The 26772-nt window shown below is 44.4% G+C and overlaps 2 protein-coding genes and 1 non-coding gene across 7 annotated transcripts; 1 reads left to right on the top strand and 2 right to left on the bottom strand.

The window, feature by feature from the left end:
- The first annotated feature begins 1339 nt into the window (after positions 1-1339).
- LRRC34 (leucine rich repeat containing 34) lies at positions 1340-14511 on the top strand. Of its 4 annotated transcripts, none has more exons than XM_071438099.1 (11): positions 1345-2064; positions 2385-2506; positions 3376-3497; positions 3651-3715; positions 4461-4544; positions 5541-5669; positions 6873-6968; positions 7578-7732; positions 7821-7976; positions 9058-9184; positions 9429-14511. In XM_071438099.1, exons 1-11 carry the CDS (start codon positions 2056-2058, stop codon positions 9630-9632), a joined length of 1269 nt encoding a protein of 422 aa, XP_071294200.1. In that variant the 5' UTR covers positions 1345-2055; the 3' UTR covers positions 9633-14511. The 4 variants fall into 4 exon arrangements, with proteins under 4 accessions (XP_071294202.1, XP_071294203.1, XP_071294200.1 ...); XM_071438100.1 differs by having other exon boundaries at positions 2388-2506; XM_071438101.1 differs by lacking the exon at positions 9058-9184 and having other exon boundaries at positions 1340-2064.
- MYNN (myoneurin) lies at positions 12160-24408 on the bottom strand. Of its 2 annotated transcripts, none has more exons than XM_071438098.1 (8): positions 24292-24408; positions 23420-23710; positions 20945-21750; positions 19198-19357; positions 17943-18121; positions 17519-17602; positions 17011-17097; positions 12160-15890 (listed from the first exon to the last, which is right to left on the bottom strand). In XM_071438098.1, the coding sequence occupies exons 2-8, from the start codon at positions 23683-23685 to the stop codon at positions 15622-15624; spliced, it is 1851 nt and encodes a 616-aa protein (XP_071294199.1). In that variant the 5' UTR covers positions 23686-23710; positions 24292-24408; the 3' UTR covers positions 12160-15621. The 2 variants fall into 2 exon arrangements, with proteins under 2 accessions (XP_071294199.1, XP_071294197.1); XM_071438096.1 differs by having other exon boundaries at positions 23420-23715; positions 24292-24406.
- A 138-nt stretch (positions 24409-24546) lies between these two features.
- On the bottom strand, positions 24547-24619 carry TRNAV-AAC (transfer RNA valine (anticodon AAC)). The gene has a single exon. It is a non-coding gene; the product is annotated as a tRNA-Val (tRNA).
- Between the last annotated feature and the right edge of the window lie 2153 nt (positions 24620-26772).

Consider the following 26772-nt stretch of genomic DNA (forward strand, 5'->3'; position numbering starts at 1 on the left):
ATTTATTTTCAGAAAGGTTAAGGCATTTAAAATTTTCAGTTCCTTCACCTCCACAGGTATCTAGACACAGTCATTAAAAAGATATATTATGTCAATTAAATAGTAATCATTGGAATTTTGTTTTTAGGGAAGAAATCTCCCAAGAAAATTCTGTGGAGCTGCATTACTGTTGATAGATGAACACAGAATATTCTGCTCATTAATGTCACATTATACCTCACAGTATGTTGGAAATTTTGGCAAAGACATCTATGTTGTTTCATGTGCAGGAAAGATTTCTTATGGGTTTAATTTTATTTCTTAGCAGAAACATTAGTCTGCTTCTTCATTTCCTTTGTATGCACAGTGCAGCAGAGAGCAATTTAAATTAATGAAATCTGAAAGTGAGTCTTTTGCATAAATTGCTACTTCTGTAAATGTAACCTTCAAGAAGAAAACTGCACCAGTGAAAAACAAATCTTTGGGAAAAAAGCATTGCATTACATAAAAAGGAAAGTGTATTCTGTGGCCCAAAATAAGGATGTCCATGAATACTCTTACACTTACCTTAGCCCAAGAGTGCATAATTGTTCATTATCAAATGAACAGCAAATGTTCATGGAGTTAAAGACATTAACAATATCACATCCATTTTTAAATTGCCCTTTGCTCACTTTGTGACATATTGATTCTGTGCAAATGCAGCTCCTATTTTCCCAGCATACACAGAACAAAATGATGTGAAAAACTGCAGCAGTCCCTCCAGTCAGGATTCCATCTTTATGATTCAACACAAAGGTCAGTGTTTCCGTGTTCTTGCTTTTTTCTGCCTGAATTCTGAGATGTCAGCAATAGTGAGGAACCCAGGCTTGGGCGTGTACCAGTGCAATGTCCCTTCTCACTGTGGTAGGGAAAAGTGACACTTGGTTGTAATGGAGAACTTGGATTGTGCAAAAGGAGGTATCGATAAAATATAAAGTGAAACAAAGGAACAAATACATTTTTTATAGTGCACATTCCTTTAGGAATAGCATCCAAGCGTTTTTCAGTCAGATCTAGCATCCTGACACTGATTAACCTGGTAGAGGATGCAGGTGCAGTTTGTAATGTGGTGTTCCTCACATAAACACGGGAAAGGGAGGCCCAGCAGCAGAGCTGGTGTGGGATCTCCCCCAGGCTGTCCAGACAGTCTGAGCGCCCCGAGTCAGGGAGATTCTTCAAACCTGGGGGAAGTTTGTGCAGGAGATTACGAGACAGACCCAGCACAGACAGCTCCTGGCGATGCTGCAGTGCAGGAAAATGGAGCCCACCCCTTCCTGCCCAGGAGGGCAGCGGTGAAATCACCAGAGGGATTTATTTGCTGGAAAGGGCCAGCACAGGAATCTTTGAAGGAGCAGCTGATCCGTGTAACCATGGACAGCTTTACAAAGGCTCCTCGGAGACCAACTCCGTGCTCAGGGTCTGAGCAGCACCGGGGCCTCAGCCCCGCGCAGGGGAGGGACCCCGGGGGGCTCCGGGACACCCTCCCTGGGAGCGGGCAGGGGAGACCCTCGCTGGGAACGGGCTGGGGACACCCTCGTTGGGAACGGGCAAGGGAAACCCTCGCTGGGAACGGGCTGGGGACACCGTCCCTGGGAACGGGCTGGGGAGACCCTCGCTGGGAACGGGCAAGGGAGACCCTCGCTGGGAACGGGCTGGGGACACCCTCGTTGGGAACGGGCAAGGGACACCCTCGTTGGGAACGGGCAAGGGACACCCTCGTTGGGAACGGGCTGGGGACACCCTCGTTGGGAACGGGCTGGGGACACCCTCCCTGGGAGCGGGCAAGGGAGACCCTCCCTGGGAGCGGGCAAGGGAGACCCTCCCTGGGAACGGGCTGGGGACACCCTCGCTGGGAACGGGCTGGGGACACCCTCCCTGGGAACAGGGCTCCGGGACACCGTCCCTGGGAACGGGCTCTGGACACCCTCGCTGGCAACGGGCTCCGTTACCGAGCTCAGCTCGGAGCAGCCCGGTTACCGAACTCACGGCGGGCCGGTCAGCGCAGGCTGAGCTGGGGACACGGGAGAGGTGGGCATGGCTCAGGTAAGGCCTGCGGGGCTCAGCTGCACAGGGATCGCTTCTCTGTTAGCTCAGATATTTTTATCTCTGAGTTTATTACAGAATACGCTGAGCTGGAAGAAGAATAATCAATTTAAACTCTGAAGTGAATGGCCCGCCTTGGTATAATTAGCACTAACCAACTACAGCACATCGAAAACACACCCACGGTTTTCCTCATGCTTTTCCTGTATCTGTTACTCCAAACCACAAGCTGTAACCCTTTCCAGACCGAACCCACTTGTATTGCTATGCAGATCCCTCCTGGTTGCCAGGCTGCCAAAACACTTGGTTTTGTTTTCCAGCAGGTCATGTCGGTTGTTGCAGATCTTCACCTGCATTACGTGCAGGCCTGTCAAAATTTGAGCCAGCCTGAAAACCCCTTCATTGCTCGTGTGCTTCAAGAAGCTGATAAAAAGGATGAAATGTAAGAAAATAACAAATGGGGTGTTTCAGATGGTTCTGAAAGCCTTAAACAGGGTAGCAGGATGAGGAATTGAAATATGACAAAGTTCATGCAGTTTCAGGCTTAAACACAAATCAAAATTAACATTTACTGCTGAAGTTCTGGTTTGACTCATCTTGACACCATCTTGGCAGAAGTTTGTAGCTATATATCCTTTCTGGGCAGCTTTACAAGCAGTGAAATCAAAAAAAGTGAAAAATGTACAGGACGGTGCCTTTCTGTCCCCCAAAGAAGCCAAATCCAGTGTTTAGTCATCCTAACTCCCTTCTTTGTGTCTCACTCCTGTTTAAAAAGCCTCAGCTGCATCCAGTTACCTTCCAGCTGGTCATGCTTCCCTGAGTTGTCTCTGAATCCTGCCAAGTTATTAACCACCTAAATTCTCTCTCTTAAAGGGTCTGGGTACTGCTTCTTCTCATGGATGGTGCTGGGATTAAAGTTAATTGTCCTTTTGGGGGAAAAAAACTGAGAAAATGAAATGGTTTGTGTCAAGTTTTGATCCTGAGGGCAGGATAAAGTAAATAAAGGAAAGAGGGCAATTAAAAAGAAGATGATGAGGTAACCTCTGAGATAATCTTTATTTCCATCTGCCTTCCCCTCATCTTGGTTATTCCTGCTTTCAGTGCTGAGCAGTGCCTTCAGAAAGGGCAGTGCTGAGGTACTGCCTGGACCACATCACCTGTGGTGGTGTCACCAAAGCAGAGGCAGCAGATAACCCTGTGCAAGAGCTCCAGGGAGGGCAGGCAGGGGCACACCTCTGATCTGGAGAGAGAATTCATTTCTCTCTATCATTTTACTTCTCCCCATGTGCTTACATTTTTATGTTGTTGCAGAAGTACAAAAGGAATCACATTAAAATTAGCTGGAAATGATCATCTGGTGCCTGTGCCGAGAGTTACAGATGATGATCTTGCAGTTCTTGTCTCTGTCTTGGGCCAAGCTGCCTTTGTCACAGGTAAGGCTTTTCCCTGTGTGTTTGACATTGCTGTGCTAGTACAAGAAAACATCATCAGTCTTGATTTCAGCCTTAGTTCATCTTTGTTTGTTTTTGTTCAGAGATCAATATAGATATGCATCTGTCACGTTCCTTATTCTTCATCTTTTTCAGGTTTGGATCTTGCCTATAATTTATTGACTGATGTTGGAGCAAAGTCCATGGCAGTATTCCTCCAGGTGCCAAGAGATGTTTATCTTTCAGCAACTTGTAATTTATTTGTCCATAGTAATATTTATTCTGGGGACAAGAATGAGGTGGTTCGGCAAAATTCCAATAACTTTGACTATCACTAGAACCTCAGATTGTATTCTCTGTGGAGATTTTTAATTTCTGGTAGAAGGCCTTTGGATATTTGGCTTTGGATATTTGGCTGTGGATATTTTCCTGAGAAAAGAATGATGGAATAAACTATGGGGCTTTTAGGCTCACAGTTCAATTCAACAAAGGGGGTAATGGTTGTGTCACGTATGCAGGGCCTTTGCTTCAGCTATTTTATAATCTCTGTTAGCTTTTTTATAGACCTAAACATAGGGAATTTTAATGCAGCCTTTTTGTCATTGTAAGCACTGGGATACAGGTGGAAAATAGTGAGTTGTCACCCTGTGCCTGTGTTCCTAGAATTTGAGGGGCACTGTTAGGTTCACAAAATGCCTGAATTTGTGCATCTGAGCTTGGCCACCTGCTTCATGCACAGGGTTCCTGAGTGGCTCCTCAGGCCCCATGAGGGCTCTCCCCATGACAGATTTTATGCCTTGCCCTCATCACCTAACATAATTTGGGATTCTTTAACTACTTCTCCAACTCACGAACTGCCTGAAATGCTGCAAAGGGCAGAGTTTTGTATGTGTATCTCCTTTTTTGAAAATACAGCTGTGTTTTGGGAAAAACCTTTTATTGCTTCCTGCTTTGTTTGCTCCCAAGGAAAACTCCACTCTGCAGTATCTGAACCTGATGTTCAATGACATTGGCACAAGTGGGGCAGAGCTGATAGCAGGAGCACTCCATGTGAGTATTTGCCTGGGAGATTTAGGCAATGGCATCTCCTTTAATCTTTTTGCTTTTGATGACCAGTACTGGCTGTGCTGCCAACATCAGAGCTGGCTGAAAGGAGCCTCTGTCTTTGCTCCATTCAGCATGTTGCTGTGTCACAGGGATTGCCTGGTTTCCCAAGGCACACTACAGAAATCAGATTTCACACAAGAGAAAGTTGCGCTGTGCTGCCATTAACAATTCATTATCTAGAAAAAGACATAATTGTCTAAAAAAGCACAACTATTGCAGCTGGGTTTTTCTGTGTGAAAAATGCTATGCTACAGGATATATAATGCCATCATTTTTTCATTTTTTTTTCCTCCAAAAATTAAATTAAATTTGCCTGTACTTTGACATCAATATTTGTCTTGATTCAAGATGTCTGAGACATGTTTTCAAAACTTTGCCTTACAGCAGCACCGCAAACTCAAGTTTGTTATTTTTAATGTGGTTTCCCAAGGAAATGAGGCTTGTGTGTAAGATTTGTTGTGTTTGTGAAAGGAGACTCACATGAGCTCTTTCTTCCTCCTTCACAGTCTTTGAACCCTGAACTGATTTCAACTAAATTTGACAGGCTCCCAAAACACTGAGGCTGTGCAGTAGATGTACAATGCTGGGCTCATACAAGGCTTACCAGATTTAAATTAGTATTAAGGCAATTTGCATTTCAGATGCCAATTTAGGAAGAAATATTTGCCTGGATTATTTTCATGAGTGTGATGAAATTCATGAACTTGGGAGAAACAGAAGTTTTCAAATAGAGCAGTTTTGCTCGCAGACTCTCATATTTGGTGCCCCTGAGGGGAGCCTGAGCCAAGAGCTGAGCCAGTGTTATCACTTGGACGCAATTCTTCCAGAAGGTTGTTTTGTCTCTGTGTGATAACCAGCAAAATTCACATTAAAAAACAGGACAGTGTTGTTTTCCAGGCCATCTTAAAGGAATATATACATATTTAAAATTTTGTCTAGAGCAATCAAAGTCTTGTGCACCTGAGAATGACTGGAAACAGAATAGGAAACCAAGGTGGGATGTTTTTTGCTTCAATGCTAAAAATCAACTCAACCTTAAAGAAGTTGGATCTTGGAGACTGTGATGTGGTGAGTAACCCAGTAAAATTATCAGCAATAAGACATAAGTCCTTCAAGGGTATTACAAGGGTCCTGCAGTGCTTAATTAGGGGGAAATGCCATCTGTTGTCATTGATTTTGTGACAGCCAGAGGTAACAGAATATATAATATTGCAATGTGTGCTGGGAAAGGCACATTGCATAAAGCACCTGTGAAGTCAGAACTGGGGATATTTTAGAGCCACTGTGTCTCTCTAGGAACTCAAGTGCTTGGCTTGCACATTTTCTGAGGTTTTTTCTGCTGTTCCTTTCTGTTGAGCTAAGTCCTGTACAATTCATTTTGAAGAATGGACTTCTCTTCCCCTGGAGAATCTTTTCCTTCTAAAGTGAGCAGCGCTGCAACCCCTGAAAGTCACTCATCCCATAGCTCTGCTGCTCCTCTCAGAGCTTGCCCATAAAGGACATAAGCACAGCAGTGCTGAATTGAGTAGAAAAGCACCCAATTTACTCTTGGACAATGTGGTTCCTCCTGGTGCTGGGCACTGAGACTTCCTATACTGTGCACATAGAGACTCACGAGGTTGTGGCTTCCTTTTAAAAGCCTACATTTGTCTCCTGGAAATTCAGAATTTGCTTCTGAGCCAGAAGGGGGAATAACCCTCAGAAAGTGTGAAGGTGTTATGAATACATGAACAAGGGAAGTGTAGGCAGTGTAGGATTTATTCAAAAGCTTGGTAGGGAATTGATAGAGTTAGTTTAAAATGAGATGGCTTTGGGTACAGCCCAGCCTACTTGAAAAGTAGCATAAATATAAAATAGAGGGAAAATTAGAAGGATATTAAAAAAAAAATCTGAATTTGCCCGATTCATATTAAATATGAATTTACCTGGTGGATAAATCTGAGGGTAACACACATTGCTTCATAAATGAGGAAAATCAAAATATAGGATCAATTGAGTGGACAAGTATTTTTCAGATCCATTATTCTTGCTTTTTATTCTCTGAGTTGCTGAGTCATTGGTACTGCTTAGTCTAATTTCACTCTGCTATTCCATAGGCAGTTGGCATTGGTATTATCAGAAAATCTGTTATGTGTCTGTAAGCAGTTGCTTGCAGTAGTCCCATCTCTCTACCTCCAGAGTAGATGAAGGCAGAAATAATAGTAATAGCAATTTGGTAGCTTGATCTATACACTGAACATGTTTCTCTAAAGAATTTATTTTCATTTCTAGGGCCTACGGTGTCTGATAGCAACAGCCATAGCCCTGACTCAGAACAAATCACTCAAAGCCATAAACCTCAATCGTCCTTTGCTATCCAGCCAACAGGTGTGTGAGTGACTGTGGAGTCAGCTCAGAGAGAGGGGCATAAGTCAACTCAGTACTGATGTATTTATGGACATTTTTTCTGAACTAAACAGGACAACTTTGAACAAACTTCCTTTGTCTTAGAGTGGCAGGACATATTTTTTCCCATAGAAGTCCTGGTTCTTTTGCATACAATTAACAGAACCTTTAAGGTTGGAAAAGATCTCCAAGATCAAGTAAAAACTGTGACCAATTAATTCTTGTATGAAATAATTAGCATCATTACAAAATACTTTCAAATGTTAGGAAAGATTGACTCAGTTTTTTAAGAGCAATAGCAGGGAGGGAAACTGATTAGACATAATTAAATGTTGATGCTTCACTGATATTTGCAGGGATGTAGACAGTACTGTAAAACTGCAAGTATCTCTATAGTATTTCTCTTTTTTTTTTTTTTAATTTTTAGCTTTATCATAACATGTTGTTTTGTGGTTATTTTTATACAATATACAGAATAGAAAGATCAACACTACTGATGACCAGATCTTGCAGTTAGTTGCATAACTCCCTTTTACTGAGGCACAACTGTATCTTAAGTCCAGATTAATAAAATTGGGTGTATGTTTCTAGGAAGAGACCACAGTTCATATAGCTCGGATGCTGAGGAGTAATTCTTCTCTTGTGGAACTACATTTGGGCAAACATGAAATGAAAAACTTTGGTGTAGAGCGACTGTGTGATGCCCTGTATGAAAACTCCACCCTGAGATACCTTGACCTTAGCTGGTGAGAGTGATTAAATGTGGCACATTAGAAACTCATTTTCTTAGCAACTTGAAAAAAAAAAAAATTAAAACGTGCATCTCTCTTTCAGTAATAACATAATCTGTGATGGTGCTAAATTTTTGGGAGAGCTACTAAGAAAGAACCAAACCCTGGAGATCCTGGATCTTGATGCCAACAGAATAGAGGATGTTGGAGCCATTTACCTGAGTGAGGCCTTGGCCACACGGAACAGGACTCTGAAGGCGTAAGTACTGGCACAGCTCCCCCAGAGACTGCAGGTAAGAAACCTGCACTTTGAAATGCATCACAGCTCTGTGTCTTCATGTTGATCAAAATAGGAAAGTCAGGAAGTCCCAAATGTTTTAGACAATTTTTCCTTCTTGGGGAAAAAAAGCCCATAAGAGATTGGGTGGGATTTCTTTACTTAAGCATTGCGTCTGCTGCCGTTTGAGCTGCTCCAAGACCTGTGAGACACCCTGGGGTGCTGGAGGTGAGCCCCAGGTGTGCTCAGAGCTCTCACAGCTTTCACAGTCACTCTGAGGGTGAGGCGATTGATCTGCTCATTCTTTCTGCGTCTTTGAAGCACAGGTCCCGGTGGTGCGCAAACGAAAACAAGAGCTGCAGGCCTTCAGAATTTTGAGATAATCAGATTCCACGCTGGGATAAGGCACTATATTTGTTGGTTCTGATCTTCCAACACTTAAGAAAATCCTCTGTTTAAGTTCGCTTCCGGGTGAACCCAGAAGAGCTGTAATCTCTCCATCAGGGTGTCTTTTGCAGCCGTGTTAAACCCCCGCCGGCAGGACATGAAAGCTGATCAAAGGTGTTACCTGAAGCCATTAGTTTTAAGTAGCAGACTGAGGAGGTGGCGGCTGCGAGGTGATTCTGAAAGCCTCGCAGGTTCACTAATATAAAAATAACTGCCACTCCACAAAGATCAAAGCTTAGCCTGGATAAATGCCAAGGCTTGGGCTTCAAAGCAGACTAGAGATGAGACCTGGACACCATGCAGCAAAGTCACTGACACTGAAGATCTCAGCAGTGAACAACCTGGCTGCAAGAGTCAGGAAAGTGCTTTGAGAAATAGAACAAGTCCAGAGGCCAGCTGCCTTTGGCAACCTGAAAAGGATATTAGAGTAGGACTGGCTTTGATACAAATAAATTATTATATTATAAATAAAAAGTTCTCTCTATATATTATATATAACAATAAGACTAATTGTTAAATTAGTTAAATTGTTAAATTAGTTAAATTGTTAAATTCTTATTTTTTAACCCAGAGATGGGAATTCTATGGTTTGGCACACGTTTTCTCTGTTTTCTAGGTTGTCCATTGTAAGCAACAATATAACTGGCAAAGGACTTGTAGCTCTTGCACAGGCAATGCATTCCAACATGACACTTTCCCATATTTACATCTGGGGGAACAAACTTGACAGAAGCACCTGTGCAGTAAGTGTTTGGCTCTGAACTCATCTGAAAAGGCTGGGCTTCAATTGTTCTAATTTGTCTTTCTATTGTTGGGATGACTCCAGCAATTAGTGAACGAGACACTTGATTTATCTGGGCTTTTTAATGTGGTTATGATATGGCGGTGCTGGGATGAGCCTCTGGGAGGACGAAGTGCCATGTGAGAGCCTTCACCGCAGCCCAAAGGGAGCCCCGCTTGTTAAATCCCCGGTTTCCTCCATTCCAGGCATTCTCGGAGCTGCTCGCGGTGGAGCGCCTGCAGCCGGACTGCACGGACGTGGCTCCCTACAAGGTGGACGGGGAGATTCTCCTGGCAGAGCTGTCCCACGGGCTGGCCAAGCACCGCTACTGGAGCCCGCGCTGCGCTGCCGTGGCCCCCGGCGCCGCCAACGCCAGCCTGGAAATCGTCCCTGTCTCGGAGTATTTGTGAGCGATCCTGCACCCCGGGGCACCCCTGGAACCCTCCCGGAGCCCTCCCGGAGCCTGAGCTTTCCCTACCTGGTTTCTAGTAAAATAGGTTGTATCAGTATCACACTTGCTGCATGTTGCTTCTTTTGGGTTTGAGTCTAGGAGGAATCCACACCTGCTTGAAATGGCAACAGAGAGAAAGTATCCAAAGAAATGACCTCAAAATTTGTTACTAAGTCATGCTCCTTCTATTAAAAGTCTGTAACTATGAAAAGGTTTGTACCCAGGCAGAGCAGACTGACAAAAGCAACACCCAGGACTACTGCTGGGCAGCAGATCAGGTATCCTGCAGAGTCAGATTCCTGCTGAAGCTGAGAGCTTTGGGTAAATCCATTTGTTAGCACTGTTCTCCATGAACTCTTTCCTTTTCCTTAGCAATTGCATCCTTTTGATCTTCCAGTAGTGACATTTTTGAAATCAAGGTAAGTGAACTTAAGCACTAAGGCACGGCCATGCTAGAACTTTGAGCTGGGGAACCCACTTTGCCGGGATATACATAGAAACTTGATTAAATTGTAGCACATACTTGTTTCTTACACTACACATAGAAACCACCACCAAATGTGATGCCATCATTTCTTCTCATCTCATGAAAACTGCCTAAAAACATTTGTATCATTATAGCCCTGTGACAATTCCTACATGAGTAAGACAACACATGCATGTAATGGTAAACACTGTGTAATGGCTTGGACAGACTTTGTGTAAGTTTGGGAATCACTCTGCTGGTTTCCTTTTTCCATTCACTCTGCTCATTCCTGTAGAAGTGACTTAATTTATGTTCTTAAACAGAAAAAGTCACCAAACAGGGCAGCAGAGGTTTGCTCCAAGCCTTTCATGAATGCAATTCTCTGCCCCCCTAAATGTGCCTGTTAAATATTAGCATAAAGTACCAGAATGATCTGTGAATGTACAAGAGCAAAGCACGAGGAGAAAAATGTAAGAAAGTAATTTCAGTACAAATAACTGGGAAGCAGCAGTGTAACTGCTGCTGTTCTGACTCTGCATTATCACTGTGGTAATGTAGGAACAGGAAGACATTTGGACACCTCTTCCCCAGCTGAAATGACCAGGGCAATTCTGAGAGCTGGTGCAGTTGGAGGTTTGTTGTTGTTTGGTTGGTTTGTTGTTTTTTTTTCCATTGCCCCCACCCCCAAACACAAATTACTCAGGCTCTTGCTCCAAGAGCCTGTGGTATCCTCAGGGATAAGCCCAGAGCAGGAATGTTTGTTCTGCACACCTGCACAGGGCCCTCCCAGCCTGCAGTCACTGTGTTGAGCACAAAGTCCATACATCACCCTGTGAACACCCAGCTCTAGAGAGGAGCTTGTATTTTAACTCTTATTCAGCAGGAAGGATGCAGCAACAAGAACTAAAGTTGGGCATACACCAAACATGGTGGCTTGAGAAGAATCTGCTATGAGCAGATTTTTCCTAAATTCCTAAAATAATTCCAAATTCCTAAATTTTGAAATAATTAGATAAGCCTGTGTTGGTACCCTTCTGTGTATTGTTGCTCTGGATCATTGCAGGTGCCACTCTGATAGTGTCAGTACTGACACACTAGTGACAGAATTTCTTGCTAAAAACACCACTACAAGACTCAGACAGGTATTTTTTCTATGTATCTTTCCTTCCCTTGTCAGGTATATGAAGTTCAGTCTAATTTCACTACTCAAATTAAGTCTTAATTTACTTGCATGAATGACATCTGTTAATCTGAGGTGGTAACAGGTACCCAACTCTACCAACAGAAGTATTTTGGTTTTAGTGATGTGATAAGATGGCAACAATATCACAGTCAAAATATATCAGGTAAAATGGCATCTAAAAGTGCTGGTATATGTGTTTGAAGTATTTGCACTCTATCTGAACCCTTGTTTAACAGCAGCTTGTTCAGCACATAAAGCCCTCTTCATTACTGACAATATCCATAAAAACAGCTCATGTGTTACAGTTTTGATATTCCTTTGTAAGAAAGGGCTGCAGAGTAATTCCTACCAAATTCTGTATAAACAGCTTCCTGCAAACTAAAACAATTATTTGTGCAAAACCCTGCATTGCTTAAAGAAGCCTGTGCCAGAGACTTTTATTTCTTCCTTCCTCTGACCCTGAAATTCTTAGAAGATGTATCTTGTGTTCTTTGGAATGAGAGAATTTGCATAGGCTAGATTCTTTTTGCCATGTTCTTCTGAGTTATTCAAAGGCTAAAGCAAGCATAATTCTGCTCTGAAAACCAATTTTTCAGCTTTTAGACCTCACTGTACCTTGCTGAAAGGCAGCATTTTCCCTCCAGTTTCAGAGGGGAGGCCAATGAAGGCAAGTGACTGATCCAGCAGGGCAGGGGTGCAGCAGAGTCCCCCAAATTCTAATGTGGGCTCCAGGGGCCCCCCATGGTCCTCGTGCCAGGGTGGGGACAGGGGTTGTGTCTGACTGGTTCCCTCCTGCTTTTGCTGCTACCCTTTGCATTATAAACAGGAGACACAAGGTGAGGGAAAATTATAAAACAAGTTTATTAAAGTCTAACATAAAACACTTCAGGCTAAATATGTACAACTCCCTCCCTTCCCAGGGGATTATAAAATTGAGAGTTGAGGTATATACAAATAACAGAGGAAAAATTGTATATACATGGCAGATACTTTAAAAATAATTTAACCAAAAAAAAATCAGTTATTAGTCCTTATCTGAACTTAGTTCTGCAAGGCTTATTGAGCCTCTCTGGGATCACAGCCCTGAAATCCTTCATGTGGGACTTGTCTGTACTTGAAAATTGTTTTGTAGCACATGATTTCAGAATGTGTGTCATTTGTGCCCACTTGGGAGGCACTAATTTAGAAGTAAATGTGATACAAGGAGCAATTCTCACCTAAGTACTTCCAAACAGTCAATTTAGAGACTTAGAGATGCAGATAAACTATTCAGGCAAAACTTGCACCAACTTCAGTGCAAAATTGACTGAAACAGCAGTGTGGCAAAACATGTCATATTCTTTCTATTACTCTTCGTTGAATTATTGAAGTTCCTTATTTTCTTTTGCAAGGACACATGCCTAAAAAGATTCCATGCTCTCCCATATTAATCCCTTACAGAAATTGCCAATACTGTTATAAGCCTTGTACTTCAAAATGAACCCAGAACCCTTAAGCCTAGGACTTACATGTGCAGCTGATTTCCATGCATCTATTGGCAAAAGGTACAGGTGTAGGTTCAGACCTACAGCCTGAACACACCTACAAATATATATATATATATATTTATATATATTTATTTATTTAAAATCTATATTCTAGTAAATGAATACAGTTGGTAGAGATCATACCTCAGCAGCTGAGATATCTTCATGAAAGATGAGGATAAAAATCAAGATTTTCAGATGGGGACTCAAGAGTGCAGGGTCACTAAATTATTGCTCCAAGACAAAACTACAAGCCTGTGTATTCTATTAAGAAAGGTTAAAATTGTTGTCTTGTAAAAAATAATGAATATCTTCTTGTCTATAAAGAAAACTAAATGACTAATAAAGCAACTGTTACTGTTATAAGTATCTAAACAAATCCTGTATAAATCTAAGCACTGTATTTTTTAAAAAAGTCTGAAATCTAAGAATACAGTAATAAGCTATAATTTTAGAAATATAAAACCAGTCTAAACAAACACTGTTATGGAATGCATTTTCTACGTAGGAATGTAGTTATTGTTTAGGTTTCTCTCCAGAGCTATTCTCTCTCTTGGTCATTTATCCTGGATGTTTATCCTGAGCTGCTTTTCCTCAGGTATCAGCAGCATATCATTAGTTTGTCTTCCAAAGCTGTTTAAATATGCAAGTTATCAGTTGTACAGCTTTTTCTTTCTCAGTATTCATGACTAAACCTATGTCTATCCCAAGAATTCTGCTCTACTTTCAGAGAGAGACAGCAAGGAGGAAGCTTAGTACAAGCTACACACAGTCAAGATCCCAATTTTGTGGTTCTTCAGTCTTAAAAGGCTGAGGAATCCCTCAGGGGCTACACCAACAACAGAAGTGAAAGAGACAAGAGGGAAGACAAAGGGAAACGCCAAAAATAAAATACCAGAGAACTTTATCCTTTGTCTTTTGCCAGCATTATGAACATCAGCTGTTCATAAGTGCTGTGGGACAGACAAGCAGGGGAATTAAAGGCCCTGCAATAACTATCTCCAGTGGGGACAGTGGGAGTGACTCCTCCATTAGGGATGTTCCTGTTGAACATGGCTGTACTCCTGCTGGCCATGGTAGGCTTCATCAGCAAATCTACCGTATATTAAAGCATAAAATGTGACCAAGCAGCAGGTTATAGACATGCCCCATACAAAAATGATCAACACAAAGCAGCAAAAGGTCTATTACTTTACAAATACAAACATGGAGGAAGAAAAAAAAATTACAGTCACACTCAGGAGTCAAGGGACAATTTTCAGACTCTTTAAATGAGATCCTTCAAGAAATTTTTCACAAGTCTGTTTAATTAAGGTGCAAATTAATTATTACTCCACGTAGAATGGAATCAGTTAAGAGGTATCTTCTACGCTCTTCTATTTATCAGCGTCTGGACAAAGGCATCGGTGGAAATAAATGCTAGCACCAAGTAAATAACCAACAAAGGACAGCTTTAAATGCATTGTTGGTACAGTATCATGACTGTTTCATTACTGTCTGATGATTACATAAATAATGCTTACAACTGTTAATGGCACAAACTGGCAAAATGGAGTAGAAAAGTACTTCTATTGTCACCTAGTCTTTTATGACCCTACCAAGACATTAAAATGTTGCTTTTTAAATATGTCTGTTGCTAGTAATAAAGCCTGTCTTTACCTGGGCCTTGCTAGGTATCAGTTTTGTGCAGTTACTGTGGGCAAGTGACATGAGAGGTAAAACAATACAAAAGACTTTAATTAAAACAAATCGGTCAAACTCTAACAAAATCTTTCCTGGAAGAATATCAATCTGCTCTGTTGTATTATTCTTCAATGCCTCCTCATTTAGTGTTCACTTATTATTTTCACAGTGAAGGGTGGGATTTATCTCCTCTTTTGTACCTCTTGTCTAGCACAAGAAGCAGTGCTACAGCAAAAAAAAAAAAAAAGGATTATCAGCCTCTGATTCATGCCTCACTAATTAACTCACTGCATCTTTTCGCCTCATCTACTACATGCATGTCCCAGTTCTCCTTTTGTTGCTATTTGTGCCAAACCCACAGTGTTTTAAGGATGTGAAAAATAAATCTGGGACAAGATACAACAATGTTGGATTCACTTCAAACAAAGAAACAAAGGCAATTTGTTGTAAAGAAGACCCAGAAGTATCCATGCCATTAGGACCCTCCCACTTGCCACACCTCAGACAAAAATTACCCCTCCTTTACTTTTCTTGTCAGGAAAATACACCCAAACCTTTCCCTCTGGTCAGGCTCCACCTGAAGATGGCACTTCTGGCAGCCAGCAGCAAATCTATGCAAGCACCTCAGCAGAGCACTGCCCTGCCTTCACCATGGACCACTCCAGCACCTTGCAGTGCAGGCTTACTAATACATCCAAATTATGATTTCTCCCTACACCTCTGGGTTACTCTTCCTAAACTATCAACTATGGCTTAAAATATCTGTTCTCAAATGACACTGTGACACATCAAATCAGCAGGAACATGGGAAGAGAACTCCAAAGTACATTAACATATGTAACAGAGAATTCTTAAGGCAGGTGTGTTGCCGGAATCATCTCCTGGAAATCAGTGTTAATCACAAATAGAAATCTGATTGTAGATTAGCACAGTCCAGCACTGCACAATGGAAATGCCTTACAGGTGTCTTTACACACAGGAAAACAAAGAACAAGTCCAATTCAGAGAGCATGACTGGTTGTTTGTGTTCATCTTACCAAACATTTCCAAGTTCACTACCAAACTACCTGGATGGCTCTGCACTGCTCTGTCAGTACAACTGCTGCAGGAAAATGAACTGAGGTTCTGAATATCCTGTCACAGCAGATCTCAGTAATGTTTCTGATGAAGGGGACTGGCTCCCTGTCACGGGGAGCAGCATCTGATGGTCTTCAGTCCCAATGGGAAGAGGAAGTGCTAAAGACATCTCAGAGGGTTTCACATCTATGGACTCTGATAAAGGACTTTTCTGGCTCTGAATGGATTCTTGTTCATTGAAAGAATTGTCAAGTGCAGTAGAATCAGGAGAAGTTTCAGGTCCTGTGGAAACAACAACAAAAAAAACCCAGAAAGAAATGTTCAAAAGCTTGTGCAGAGATGCTGTGAATTCCCTTTCCAATGACTGTCAGAGCCAACACCTGGTGTGTCACAGGCTGCCTGGGCAGCTGCGATATTGGTGCTTCCATGTGCTGCAAAGCCAGGCCAGCTGTAAGTACAGTGTAAACATTGGCAATCACATCTGCTGCTGCTTGTAGTGTTACAGCTGGAAGGATGATGCATTCCAACCTGATCTCTACTTGGCATGATACAGAAGATAAACCCTTAACATCACAGTGAACAAAATATCTTTGGAAAAAATGTAATCATGGAAGTTTCCTGGAGATGTTCCTTCCACCCCAGAAAGTCTCCGAACCAGAGCCACATGCAAGCCTGAATTCTGGTTCTCCTTTAACTGAAACAGCAGTGTACAAAGTATCATTTGTCTGTAAGCTTCTTTGGAAGACAACATTTCTTAACTCCATGCCAGCTGGATGCATTACAGATTTTATCCAGTCACTTAAAAAATTACCTTCTACTCCTAATTGAACCCCTTTTAGTGGGTTCCTTGCTGCCTTTCTGCTGGAATGCAGCCAGCCACTGCTCCTGGATGGCTCTGTGACTAAGCCACATCAGACATCTGACCCTTCCTCTACCAAAGCATGCTGCAAAGCTGGTATTCCAGAGCTGGCCTGCCCTGGCAGCTCTCCCAGATCACCCCTCCAGCTCTGCCAGGCCCTCTCCACACTCAGTGCTGCCCTGCCCTCAGCACTGGCTTCCTGCTGCACTGGGGCTTTCCTAAATTCCACGCTGTCTCTGCACAGGAATCATTTTCTCACCCTCTCCCTCCCAGTCCAGATGTACACAGACACCATTTATTCCCTGTTCCATATGACACAGGCAAGGCATTTATGGTCAATACACAACGATGGACAGAGAACAAGGAGTATGGAGCCAGTGCTGAACAAGGCTGGATATAGATGCTTTTGGCCCTAAAAACAACTACTATCCAAAATTCCTTTGTTTTCTAACTTTAGACTTGGATGAGCAAAAATATTTATTCAGCATGGAAGGAAAAAGAGCTGATGTGGTTTCTTAACCTTTCTTTGCACAAGGAACTCACCTGTGTGAACTTTTGTTTTGTGCTTCTTAAGATTTTTTATATCTGTGTAGGAATTTCCACACATTTCACAGATAAATGGTCTTTCACCTGAAAAAAATTGATTTGGCAGTGAGAACAATTTTGATGTAGAAAAAAACCAGTTAGAGACATAGGATAACAGATTTCAGTGTTCTACTTTGAAATACAACTTTGTAACTCTTATTTTGTTTGTGTCTCTATTAAAATAAAATTATTTCCAAAATAATAGTTTAAAACAAAGCAAGAGGACACAAACATTTTAAGTAAAGCCTCAACCATACATCAACACCTACGCTGTGGCACAGATACTACTCTGAAGGCAATTTAAAAAGTTAATGAATATTTTCTTTACATTATGTTAACCCAGAGATACATAAATTAGGAAACTGTTCTACTTTCAAGTACAGACCAATACAGTGTATTTTAAAGGAAAAAGTGTAAAAGTGGACTATAATTTATGGTGCAGGAAGCAGCTTGTCTGAAAACTGACCTGTATGGGACCGAAAATGTTTATTGAGCTCTCCAGAGGAAATAAAACTCTTTTCACAAATGCCACAGATATATGGCTTCTCTCCTAAAGGAAACACAAGCACATTGTTATTTCAATACTGTCATGGTTTGACCCCCTGTGTTCTCAGAGGTGTATCCATGTCTTCAGTGGCCACACCAGGTGCCAATATTCAAATCTGAGCACTGATTAATTTGACTACAACCTCCCAAAAAACTCACTTCCTTATCAACCTAGGACAAATACATAAACCAGAACACACGTCAAGAACAAAACGAAACGAAACAGAGATAATGTCCAATGGGACAAAAACTGGAATCAGAGGAAAAACAACATGAGGAAGGAGCTGGGTGACAATGCCAAGGTGGATTTCTGGCTCGTGCCCCTCTCCAGGAGCCCTTGGTACCTGTGTGTTTGCGGGAGTGGGTGATGAGCGAGCTGGACACGGCGAAGGCTTTGCCGCAGCTGTCACACACGTAGGGCTTCTCCCCGGTGTGCCGCCGCACGTGGTACGTCAGCGTGCTGGCCTGGGCAAAGCGCTGCCCGCAGCGGTCACACACGTACGGCTTCTCCCCGCTGTGCTTCCTGCAACGACACGGAACACGGCTGGGAGTAAAAATGTGGCAGTGGAAGTGGTGGGTGCTGCTGCCCATCTCTTGTCCCCAGCAAGCCTCTCCTGTCGAAAGGCTGAGTGAACATTCAGGCAATGCAGTCAAATCTCCACTCAACTCTCACCGCAGCTTGCTCAGCCATAGAGGCAAGAAAGGCTCTTTTGCAAGGGTTTATTCCAGCAGGGTAACACTGTCACTGAAGGACAAACCCGGGGAAAGAGGAAAACCCCATGGAGCAGGCAGTTTATAAAGGGGAAGGGGTGGGCAGAGGGGCCTGGTCTCCAGGGGTAGGGGGTGGCCACCAGGGGTACCAAGCAGTGACAGGGGAAGGAGAAACCCGAGGAAGTTGTGACACCAAGTCCATGGGGAGACTGTTTTTCCCTTTGGGAGGGATGACTCCATGGTGAAGAGTTAATGTTACCAGGGTTGAGGGCTTGGGGATTGACCAAGAGGGGAGAATTCATGGGATGCTACACATGAGCAGCACCCAGCCTGGGGGACAGCTGCAGGGAGGGCTCTGTCCCCTGCTCCTCCTGCCACTGCTCTGGGGTACGGCAAACAGGTGACAACTGAGCTTGGTGTGAGTGCACCAGGTCCTGGGAGCAGAACTCACGGCACATCCGTGGCTCCCACGGCAGCTGAACTGAACCAAGGCCCTGCTCAGGTGACAGGAACTCAGCATGCTCTGCACTTTAGGGTACTGAAATGTAAGATGATGATTCCTAACATGGGAATATCATTCCTGCTCCTGCCAAAACTGCCAAAAGGCCCACACAGACGGCAGTGAGAACTTCCCTCACTTCCCACCACAGAACTCTCTCCTCTCTGGTGCTACAAGTGGTTTAAAAGAAGGATGCCAGACTCAGGCTATACATTCATCCAGCATAAATCTCCTCCTTTATGAGGATGAGCAACTACATCCATACAATTATTCTGTTAGGCACTGTGAGAGAAGTCCCATGAGAAAAGAAGCAGAAATCACACTGGAGTAAATGTTTCTGTTTAAATAAACCCAAGGATAAGCACTTGCAGGATCTCACTTGTGCCTACCTGGCGTGGATCTTCAGGTTGCTCGAGGTTGCAAACTGCAGGTTGCAGACATCACATTTGTAAGGCTTCTCCTCTCCATGGTGCATCCGGCTGTGGAACACCAGCTGGCACTTCTGGGCAAAGCCTTTGTCACACAGTTCACACTTGTATGGCTTCTCCCCTGGTGAAAAACAACACCCTCGTGCTCTCTGTATTTACATAAGAAAGCTTTGCAATCCATGACCTGACCAAAGCTCAGGTGTCTGTTCTAATACTTCTTACAAACAACATCTTGGAAAATCCTGTAATCAGTCCACTGAAGTGGAACGTGCTAGAACACAGAGGATAACAGGACTATTTTTTAACATGTTATGTTTGGGAGGGGGAAAAAAAAGTAGTAATGTTTTTAATAGTGACAGCTTCTCCACATTATTTTAAGAATGCTGCCACTTCAGTTTCAGAGTCTTTGCTGGTTATGTCTGTTTAACATTCTGAACATTTAAAATTAACAAATCATCTGCTTTTTCTTGCTTGTCCAACAGCAACAGGTCTTCAACATACAGTCTAGTGCTCCCTAATTTCTCATTAGTGTCTGGTGCAGAATGGTACTATTTATGGACTATTTATGTCCTCTTAGAGGTGAATTGTCTCCTGTAAGGGCTTGTGCAACTCTACAGTCCTGGAAAGTATAAAAATGCCTTTCTCTGCCACTCTGTGCAGTGCCCAATCAAATCTCATGAGTAAATAGGGTACATAATAACTTCAAAAGTAAAAGTGTAAGACATCTAGCATGCCATTGAGCAACCAACACCATGGAATTCTCTCCCCACTCTTGCAAAAGTTCCCAGGACAATACCCTCAGAGGTACAAAGTACAGCCAGCATTCCTACCAGCACTGTCCCTGAATCCTGCAATCAAGCTCCACCTCGTGTGTGAATCTTTGCTTAGACCCTGGCTGACAGAATTTGAAACTCTCTCCCTAGGTCACAGGAAGAGCAGGATGTTCTCCTGCAGCTGTTCCTCAACATTTTCACAGCTTCCTGGAAAAACTGTGACCTCTGCTCAGAACTTTCCAACATACAGAACATATGGAAAGACAAGCACAGGACTTCTCCCCTGCATCTTCCCAATTAATTGTTCATCATCTTTTTAAGTCAGACATACTGGATTAAAATATTTAAGTGCTCCTAAGTGATTTCTCTTGGATGCTTGATATGACATAAGCTCCTGGTAATGTCATTGAATGCAGAGAATATAACACCATCACACATTCCAGCTGCACGTCTATGAAATAAAATCCCAAATGTTGTAGCAATTCAGCCAACCTCCTACCTTTTTTGAAGACCCTATGGGACAAGTTATAAGACTGAATTTTTTCCCCACTCTTATTCTCAAACATATATTAAGTTTTCAAGTTTAAAAAAAAGCAACAGAAAATCTTGTATCAAGTACAGCTCACTTTTCACGCTCTACTGACAGTGGGTTTTGGGCACTCCACCACTCTACAGAGCTAAAGGGCAGCCAGCTCTCCTAAGTCTTTCCAGAAATCAAAATGTTCAGACTAATGAAGTCCTCTCCAGCTATTGAAACTACGATTTAGTACTGAAAAATGCTGAAACATTTCATGTTATTTGGGTCTACCCCTGCATGCACAGCGACAGCAGACAAGATTTCAAGAGGAAGAAGTCAGAATCTTTCTAGTCCTGCATTTCCAGGCTGTGTGTGATCCCAGGCCTCCACAGCCCATGAGACACGGCCAGTGGCTTACCTGTGTGAGTTCTTACATGTGTTTTCAACTGATTGCACTGGGTGAAGGCCTTCCCACAGAGCTGGCACACGTAGGGCTTCACCCCTTTGTGTATCCTCATGTGCCGCCGGAGGCTGCTGGCTTCAGAGAACACCTTCCCACATGTGTTGCACACCGGCTTGGCTTTGGAGAACTTCTGCTCCAGCTCCTCCCCCGAGCTCTCCAGCTGGTAAGTGCTCTTGTCACTGGCTATGTTGGACATGCAGTGCTCCTTCAGGGCACAGCTCTGCTGAGGCTTCCCCCGTTTCTGTTTGGCTGCCATGCTCTGGGCCAGGATGTCCTGTGCCGCCAGCGTTTCGCTCTCCACCACCGCTGCCAGCTGCAGCTCTGAGTTATCACTGCCCTGGGCAGCCTGCTCTGTTATGTGGGTGGCCAGCTTATTTGCATCTAAAAACATCTCAAAGGATGTGTTCTCAGCCACCTCGTTCTGATAGTGTAGGGATTTATTCTCCGTGCTTTTGGGGGGGCTGAAATTCTTCTTTCGCTTTTTGGCTTGAGGAGATTTCTTTTCTAAAGCTGCTTTCTTTGCCTGGGGTGGAACCAGCTCCGTAGCAGCAGCATCTTCCTTCTCCTCCCGATTGTTGTAATCTCGGAGAGTCAGGAGGCAGGTCTGCTGGTTCATTTCAACATTCCCAGTGATACTGGATGTCTCTGTGGAAGAGGGATTAGCAATAAAAGCAAAGTCTTCCATCTTGATCTTGCATTTAGTGACCACTTCTTCCACTTTGAGATAGTCGGCAGCCTGGTGAATCTCTTTAACATTCCAGCTGCAAGGAAACAAGACTAGGGTGAAACATTCTGGACAAAGCAAACATTTGTTCTGCACCAACTGTATCAAACAAACAGACACAGAGCTGCAGAAGAGTTATACTGTCAGAAAACGTAACTTTGAGAACACACAGCAACATTTAATTTCTCAGTGCTGTAGTGTCACAAGGCTCTAAAATGTCACTTATTCCTGAACTGCAGGTCTGTGTCTAGTGGGGTCTGCAGACCCTCAAACTGGGCATTTTATTTTAGTTACAAGCCTCTTGTAGAATTTTAAGTTAAAAGTCAACTTGTAAGGTGGTGAGGCCAAACATGGGCTTGTTGGTCCAAACAGCTCAGAATTAACAGCACAAAGGGATAAAACACTGGAAAATAAAACACATAAAACACCATTTCATAAACCTTCTGGCCAAGGTCTCAGGTAATTCACTGGCAGTGCATTCACCTCAGCACTTCCATGGTAGGTATTAATCTTGTTTTATAAAACGATTTGCAAACAGCCTTAATTCTGTATCAGCTGCACACAGAAACCAGTAATACAAGGAAATCCTCATTTAAACCACTACACTCTGTTTTTCAATTCCTGCCACACATGCCTTGATGGTTTAGGAAAAAATTATCTGGAAAAGGTGGCAACATGTACCATGAGTGCATTTATGGATTTACAGCCCTCTAAAGAGAGATTTGTGGTAAACAACCTTATTCTGACAATAAACAACTTGCCACAATTACTCCCCATATGAGTACAACTGTTTCAGTATCTTGTACTATGTGAGTGCAAGATGGACAGATGGACATCAAGAACCCTGCACAGTTCTGCTCATATGTAACTGGCAAAGCACCAATCACTAACTTCAGCTCTGCTGCTGTTAATGCCTGTATTAAAATTAAAACACCAATTAAAAACTAAAAAATTAAAACACTAATTAAAAACACCACCATGCATCTGTGTACTTAAATTACTGAGTGTGAGTTTCCACATTTCAGAAATGAAAAGTTTTTAAGCCCACATTTGACACCAGACATTGAGAAAGAAGTAAAAAATCCTGGACTTGGTACTTCTACATAGCCACACCTCCCTCATGAGAGACATCTCTTTTGCTGAGAAAAAGGCACTCCAAAGAAAAAATCATCCTCACTGTATGTGAAGCAACACAACAGGCACAAAGTCAATGTAGTAATGAGGGCAAACACTTTTTCTGTGACTCCCTTTGGGCAATGTAATATAAAATTTTAAGTAACAGATCATGCAAATTTTAACAAATGTGACTCTTAAAACCATGCCTATCCTCATCCATCCCTCAAACTTAGGTCTCTACCACATTCACAGTTCCTGTGTGTTTTTGGAAAAAAAGAACTACTGTAATTCACCCCCACACAACACTTGTCCTTCCCTCTCCTGGTTATCATGCAGGATGTTTAATCTCCCCCAAAGCAGACAGAAACAGCAGAAGACTGAAACTATCAGTCAGTGAAATATCAGACAACATACCTTTATTTTGGCACTCACATATCATAGGGTATTTTAGAGCATACAAACAGGTGAACTTCAAGTTGTTAATATTCATCACATCCACTGCTATTTCTTTCTCCAGACCTCATTACAAAAAATCCAGTTTTGCCTTACCACAAAGTTCATTTCCCTATTCCCCTTAAAGAGCATGTTACCTGTCAAGGTTTAAGTTTCCCGTGTAAATAAATTCCAGGAGCTTTTGGAATCCATCAGCTTTCACTTGAGTCTGATCCAAGACAACGTTGTTGTCAGATGCATCTCTGTAAAAGGCCCCAAAATACTCGCTGAAGGAGGCAAGCACATTCCTGTGTGCTTTGAACTGGAATTCCCCGATGACCACGGTGCAGTCGCAGAGGAATCCGGCCTCTCGCTGCTTGTTCAGCCTCTCCAGCAGGTGCTCACAGTGATGGGAATACTGCATCTTGACAACGCGCTGCAGACACTTTCTGATCTGCGAAAGCAAAAGGAAAAAAGAAATCAATTTATATGCAAGATTTCACCATTTACCCCTTAACAGAGTCAGTGTCCGGACCTGCCCGCGCTCACTCAGGACAGCCCGGCAGCAGCAGGGACAGCGCGATGGTGGCTGCTGCTCGAGCCGGGGCGCCGCGGTTCCAGCGGGGAGCGCGGGCAGAGCCCGTGTGCTCCCGGCCCCCCCGGGATTAGCCCGGCTAAGCCCGCTTCTTGTCACACCGTGTCACACCCGGGCCCCGGGGAGCGGCCCGCGGCTCGGATCGGCCAGCGCTCTGTGCGCGGGGCGGTCGCTCCTGGGCAGCGGCACCGGGGCTGCGGAGCGCTCCCCGCTCGGTGCCGGCGCGGCCCCAGGCCCGGGGTTTGGCCGCCTCGGCAGCGGACGGGGAGCGGTCCCCGCACCCTCGCGGCGCCCCCGGCCCGGCCCCGCCGCCGGACGGGACGGAGCGCGCAGCGTCCGCAGCGCCCTTCCCGGCTCGGCCGGCCCGGCCCCGCTGCCCCCGTCCCCCCGCGCCCCCCGGCCCGGCCCGGCCCGAGCGCCGCGGCCCCCGCGCACCTGCGGAGCGGAGAGAGGGCTGAGCGCTGCGCTCAGGCCGCCATGTCCCGCTGACGCCGCCGCCGCTTCCGGGACGCGAGTTCCGGCCTCCGCGCCGGGGGCGGCCGGCGAAATTGCGGAATAAAACGGGTTTAACATTCCTGCTAGGCCGCGCCGCGGCTTTAAATAAAACAACTGTGGCGCGGAGATTGAGAAGGCGAGAGCAGCGCGCACTGCGGCCCGGCAGGAAGGGAAAAAAAGAGCCACCCCAGCTGGTGTTTCCGCCCGGTTTCGAACCGGGGACCTTTCGCGTGTTAGGCGAACGTGATAACCACTACACTACGGAAACGCCGCTGCAAAGGCTTTTTCCAGTTACAATGGTAATGCGAACGTATCCGCCCGTCCCTGCCGTCTCTCCGTCTGTCCCGCTGTCCCCTCCTGTCTGTCCCTGCTGTCCCAGCTGTCCCCTCCCCTCCTGCCCCGCACCGTGCCCGGAGCCCCGCGCTCAGCCGGGCCCCGCACCCCACGGACCCCACCACACACCGCCGGGACCCGCAGCCTCCCCCTGGCCCCTGCCCGCCCCCAGCGCCGGCAGGGCACCCCCTGTGCGGGGCTCTCCAATTGTGCCAGGTGCTCTCCACGCACACCAGGAGTGACAGCACCGGTGGGAACCAGACATTTCAAGGAAAAGGGAATGTTTGGCACTGCTGGCAGGGCAGGGCAGTGATGAACCAGCGGACTGGAGAGCTGGGAGCTGGGCATGGAGTGTGTGACATCTGGCAGCATCTGCTCTGCAGGCCTCTCGCCACAGCTGGATCTGGAGAATGGGGAAGTGACTAATCCTTGTGGATTTTCTAGTGCACCAGGAACTGAAATAACAGCAGAAGCTACAGAAGGGAATGTAGTTTTGCCACTTTTTGCAGAGGTTAACATAAGCCAAACTCCAACTGGTGGAAAGATGCATCCTATAACCTTCTCTGAGGAGCTGAAGTTGCCTGGATTGTGAACAGGTCAAATGCATTCCCAGAATTTCTTTCAAAACAAAACACGTAATTGAAGTGTACACATTCCCAATGTCATTTACCTGGGACATCCCCAATATACCTTGACCAAAGATGTTGGTGAGAGGCCAGAGATGCTGGTGTTGCCATGGAGACCAGGCTGGAAAAGTGCTTGTCCAATACCACTGCATTTTGTTTGATTCCTGTACTTATCCAGAAAAGCGTAGGATTGTCGTGTCCTGGGGAAATGGGAGGCTGTGGGGAAGAAATGGCAGAGCTCTCCCCTGAGCTATGCCAGCTCTGTGTGTCAGCCCAGCTGTGCCCCCACTCTGTCTCCAGTCTCAGCACAGGCTGTGTGACAGACTCAAACCACAGTGTCACCCACAGTGACAATCAGTGACACCAGTCCCTGAAGGCTACTGCTTTGCTCCTGGTATTTTCCAGTTTTTGGACAGCTGTGAGCTCTCAGATCGTATAACATGGGTTGTGAAAGTGGCACTTCACGAGTCACAGGAGTTCAGGAGCTGCTTGTACAAGGCAGTAAAGAAAAATTATGTTATGTGTGCCTCAGGCTTAAGGAAGGGATGACTAAGAATCCCAGCAATGTGGAAAAAACTTTCCACCTTCCGTGACATTATGGCTCAGAATCAAAGGTTTAATTGTCCTGAAAGCCTCTTCCACCCTCCTGATTTTGGCACAGAGTTGCCAGGGATTGGCAAGTTCTGCTCCAAATCTATCATTAATGAATCATCATCATGTTGGCATAAGGACTTCCACTCCAGTCCTGTCTTGTATTTTCTGGCGGCTTCTCCCCTGGAATTTAGCTGAATACATGGTCCCAGGTGTTGAGGTGAAAGTAAGAATTTCTCCTAGGAAGATTTCAATTTGGATTTCAGAAGGCTCCTTGTGCTGAGCCTAACACAGTGCACAGAAAATGTTTCTAAAATAGATGTATTTTTAGAACAGATTTTCCTTAACACTTCCTGAAAAAGAATCCAAGATTACAGCTACCTGGGAGCAAGCAGGGAGAAGCCTGTGTCTGTAGCAAATCAGTAAAAATCATAGCAAATAGCACAATTTATTCCTTCTTGGTCAGTGAATACATCTTTCTGAATAGATATAAAATACTTTTTTTAAGAAGCTCTTTACCAGACCAATCTTGCACGGCATATGTACAAGATCTCTACACTATTATTTCACACTCCTTTGCACTTGCAAAACTCCTTGCTTTTCCATGGAAATCGCAGGGTGAAAAAGCAAACACACAAAAGCCTCTCTGAGGAACAGGAGGCAGCAGAGGGGTCCGAAGTGAATGCTCCAGGGAGCACCGCAGGGAGCATCCGCCCTGCACAAAGAGAGGTCAGGCAGAGATGAATAAAGATGAATAAAAACCATCATCCAACACAGCATGGGACGGGGAGGAGGGGGATGCTGGGGTTGGCACAGCCCTGCTTTGGGGGAACGGTGCGAGAGGACTGGCCTGGCTCCTCATTCAGGGATG

The sequence above is a fragment of the Agelaius tricolor genome, unplaced genomic scaffold (assembly GCF_023055355.1).
Source record: "Agelaius tricolor isolate 1412-34295 unplaced genomic scaffold, bAgeTri1.0.p SCAF_12, whole genome shotgun sequence".
Classification (NCBI taxonomy): domain Eukaryota; kingdom Metazoa; phylum Chordata; class Aves; order Passeriformes; family Icteridae; genus Agelaius; species Agelaius tricolor.

Coding starts and splice junctions, on each gene's coding strand:
- MYNN (XM_071438098.1), bottom strand. CDS start 23,685: ATGCAGTATTCCCATCACTGTGAGCACCTGCTGGAGAGGCTGAACAAG. Junction 21,751..23,419: donor GGAAACTTAAACCTTGACAG/GTAACATGCTCT, acceptor GTTTCCTTGCAG/CTGGAATGTTAAAGAGATTC. Junction 18,122..19,197: donor AACCTGAAGATCCACGCCAG/GTAGGCACAAGT, acceptor GTGTCGTTGCAG/GAAGCACAGCGGGGAGAAGC.
- LRRC34 (XM_071438099.1), top strand. Junction 7,733..7,820: donor AGATACCTTGACCTTAGCTG/GTGAGAGTGATT, acceptor TCTCTCTTTCAG/TAATAACATAATCTGTGATG. Junction 9,185..9,428: donor TTGACAGAAGCACCTGTGCA/GTAAGTGTTTGG, acceptor CCTCCATTCCAG/GCATTCTCGGAGCTGCTCGC.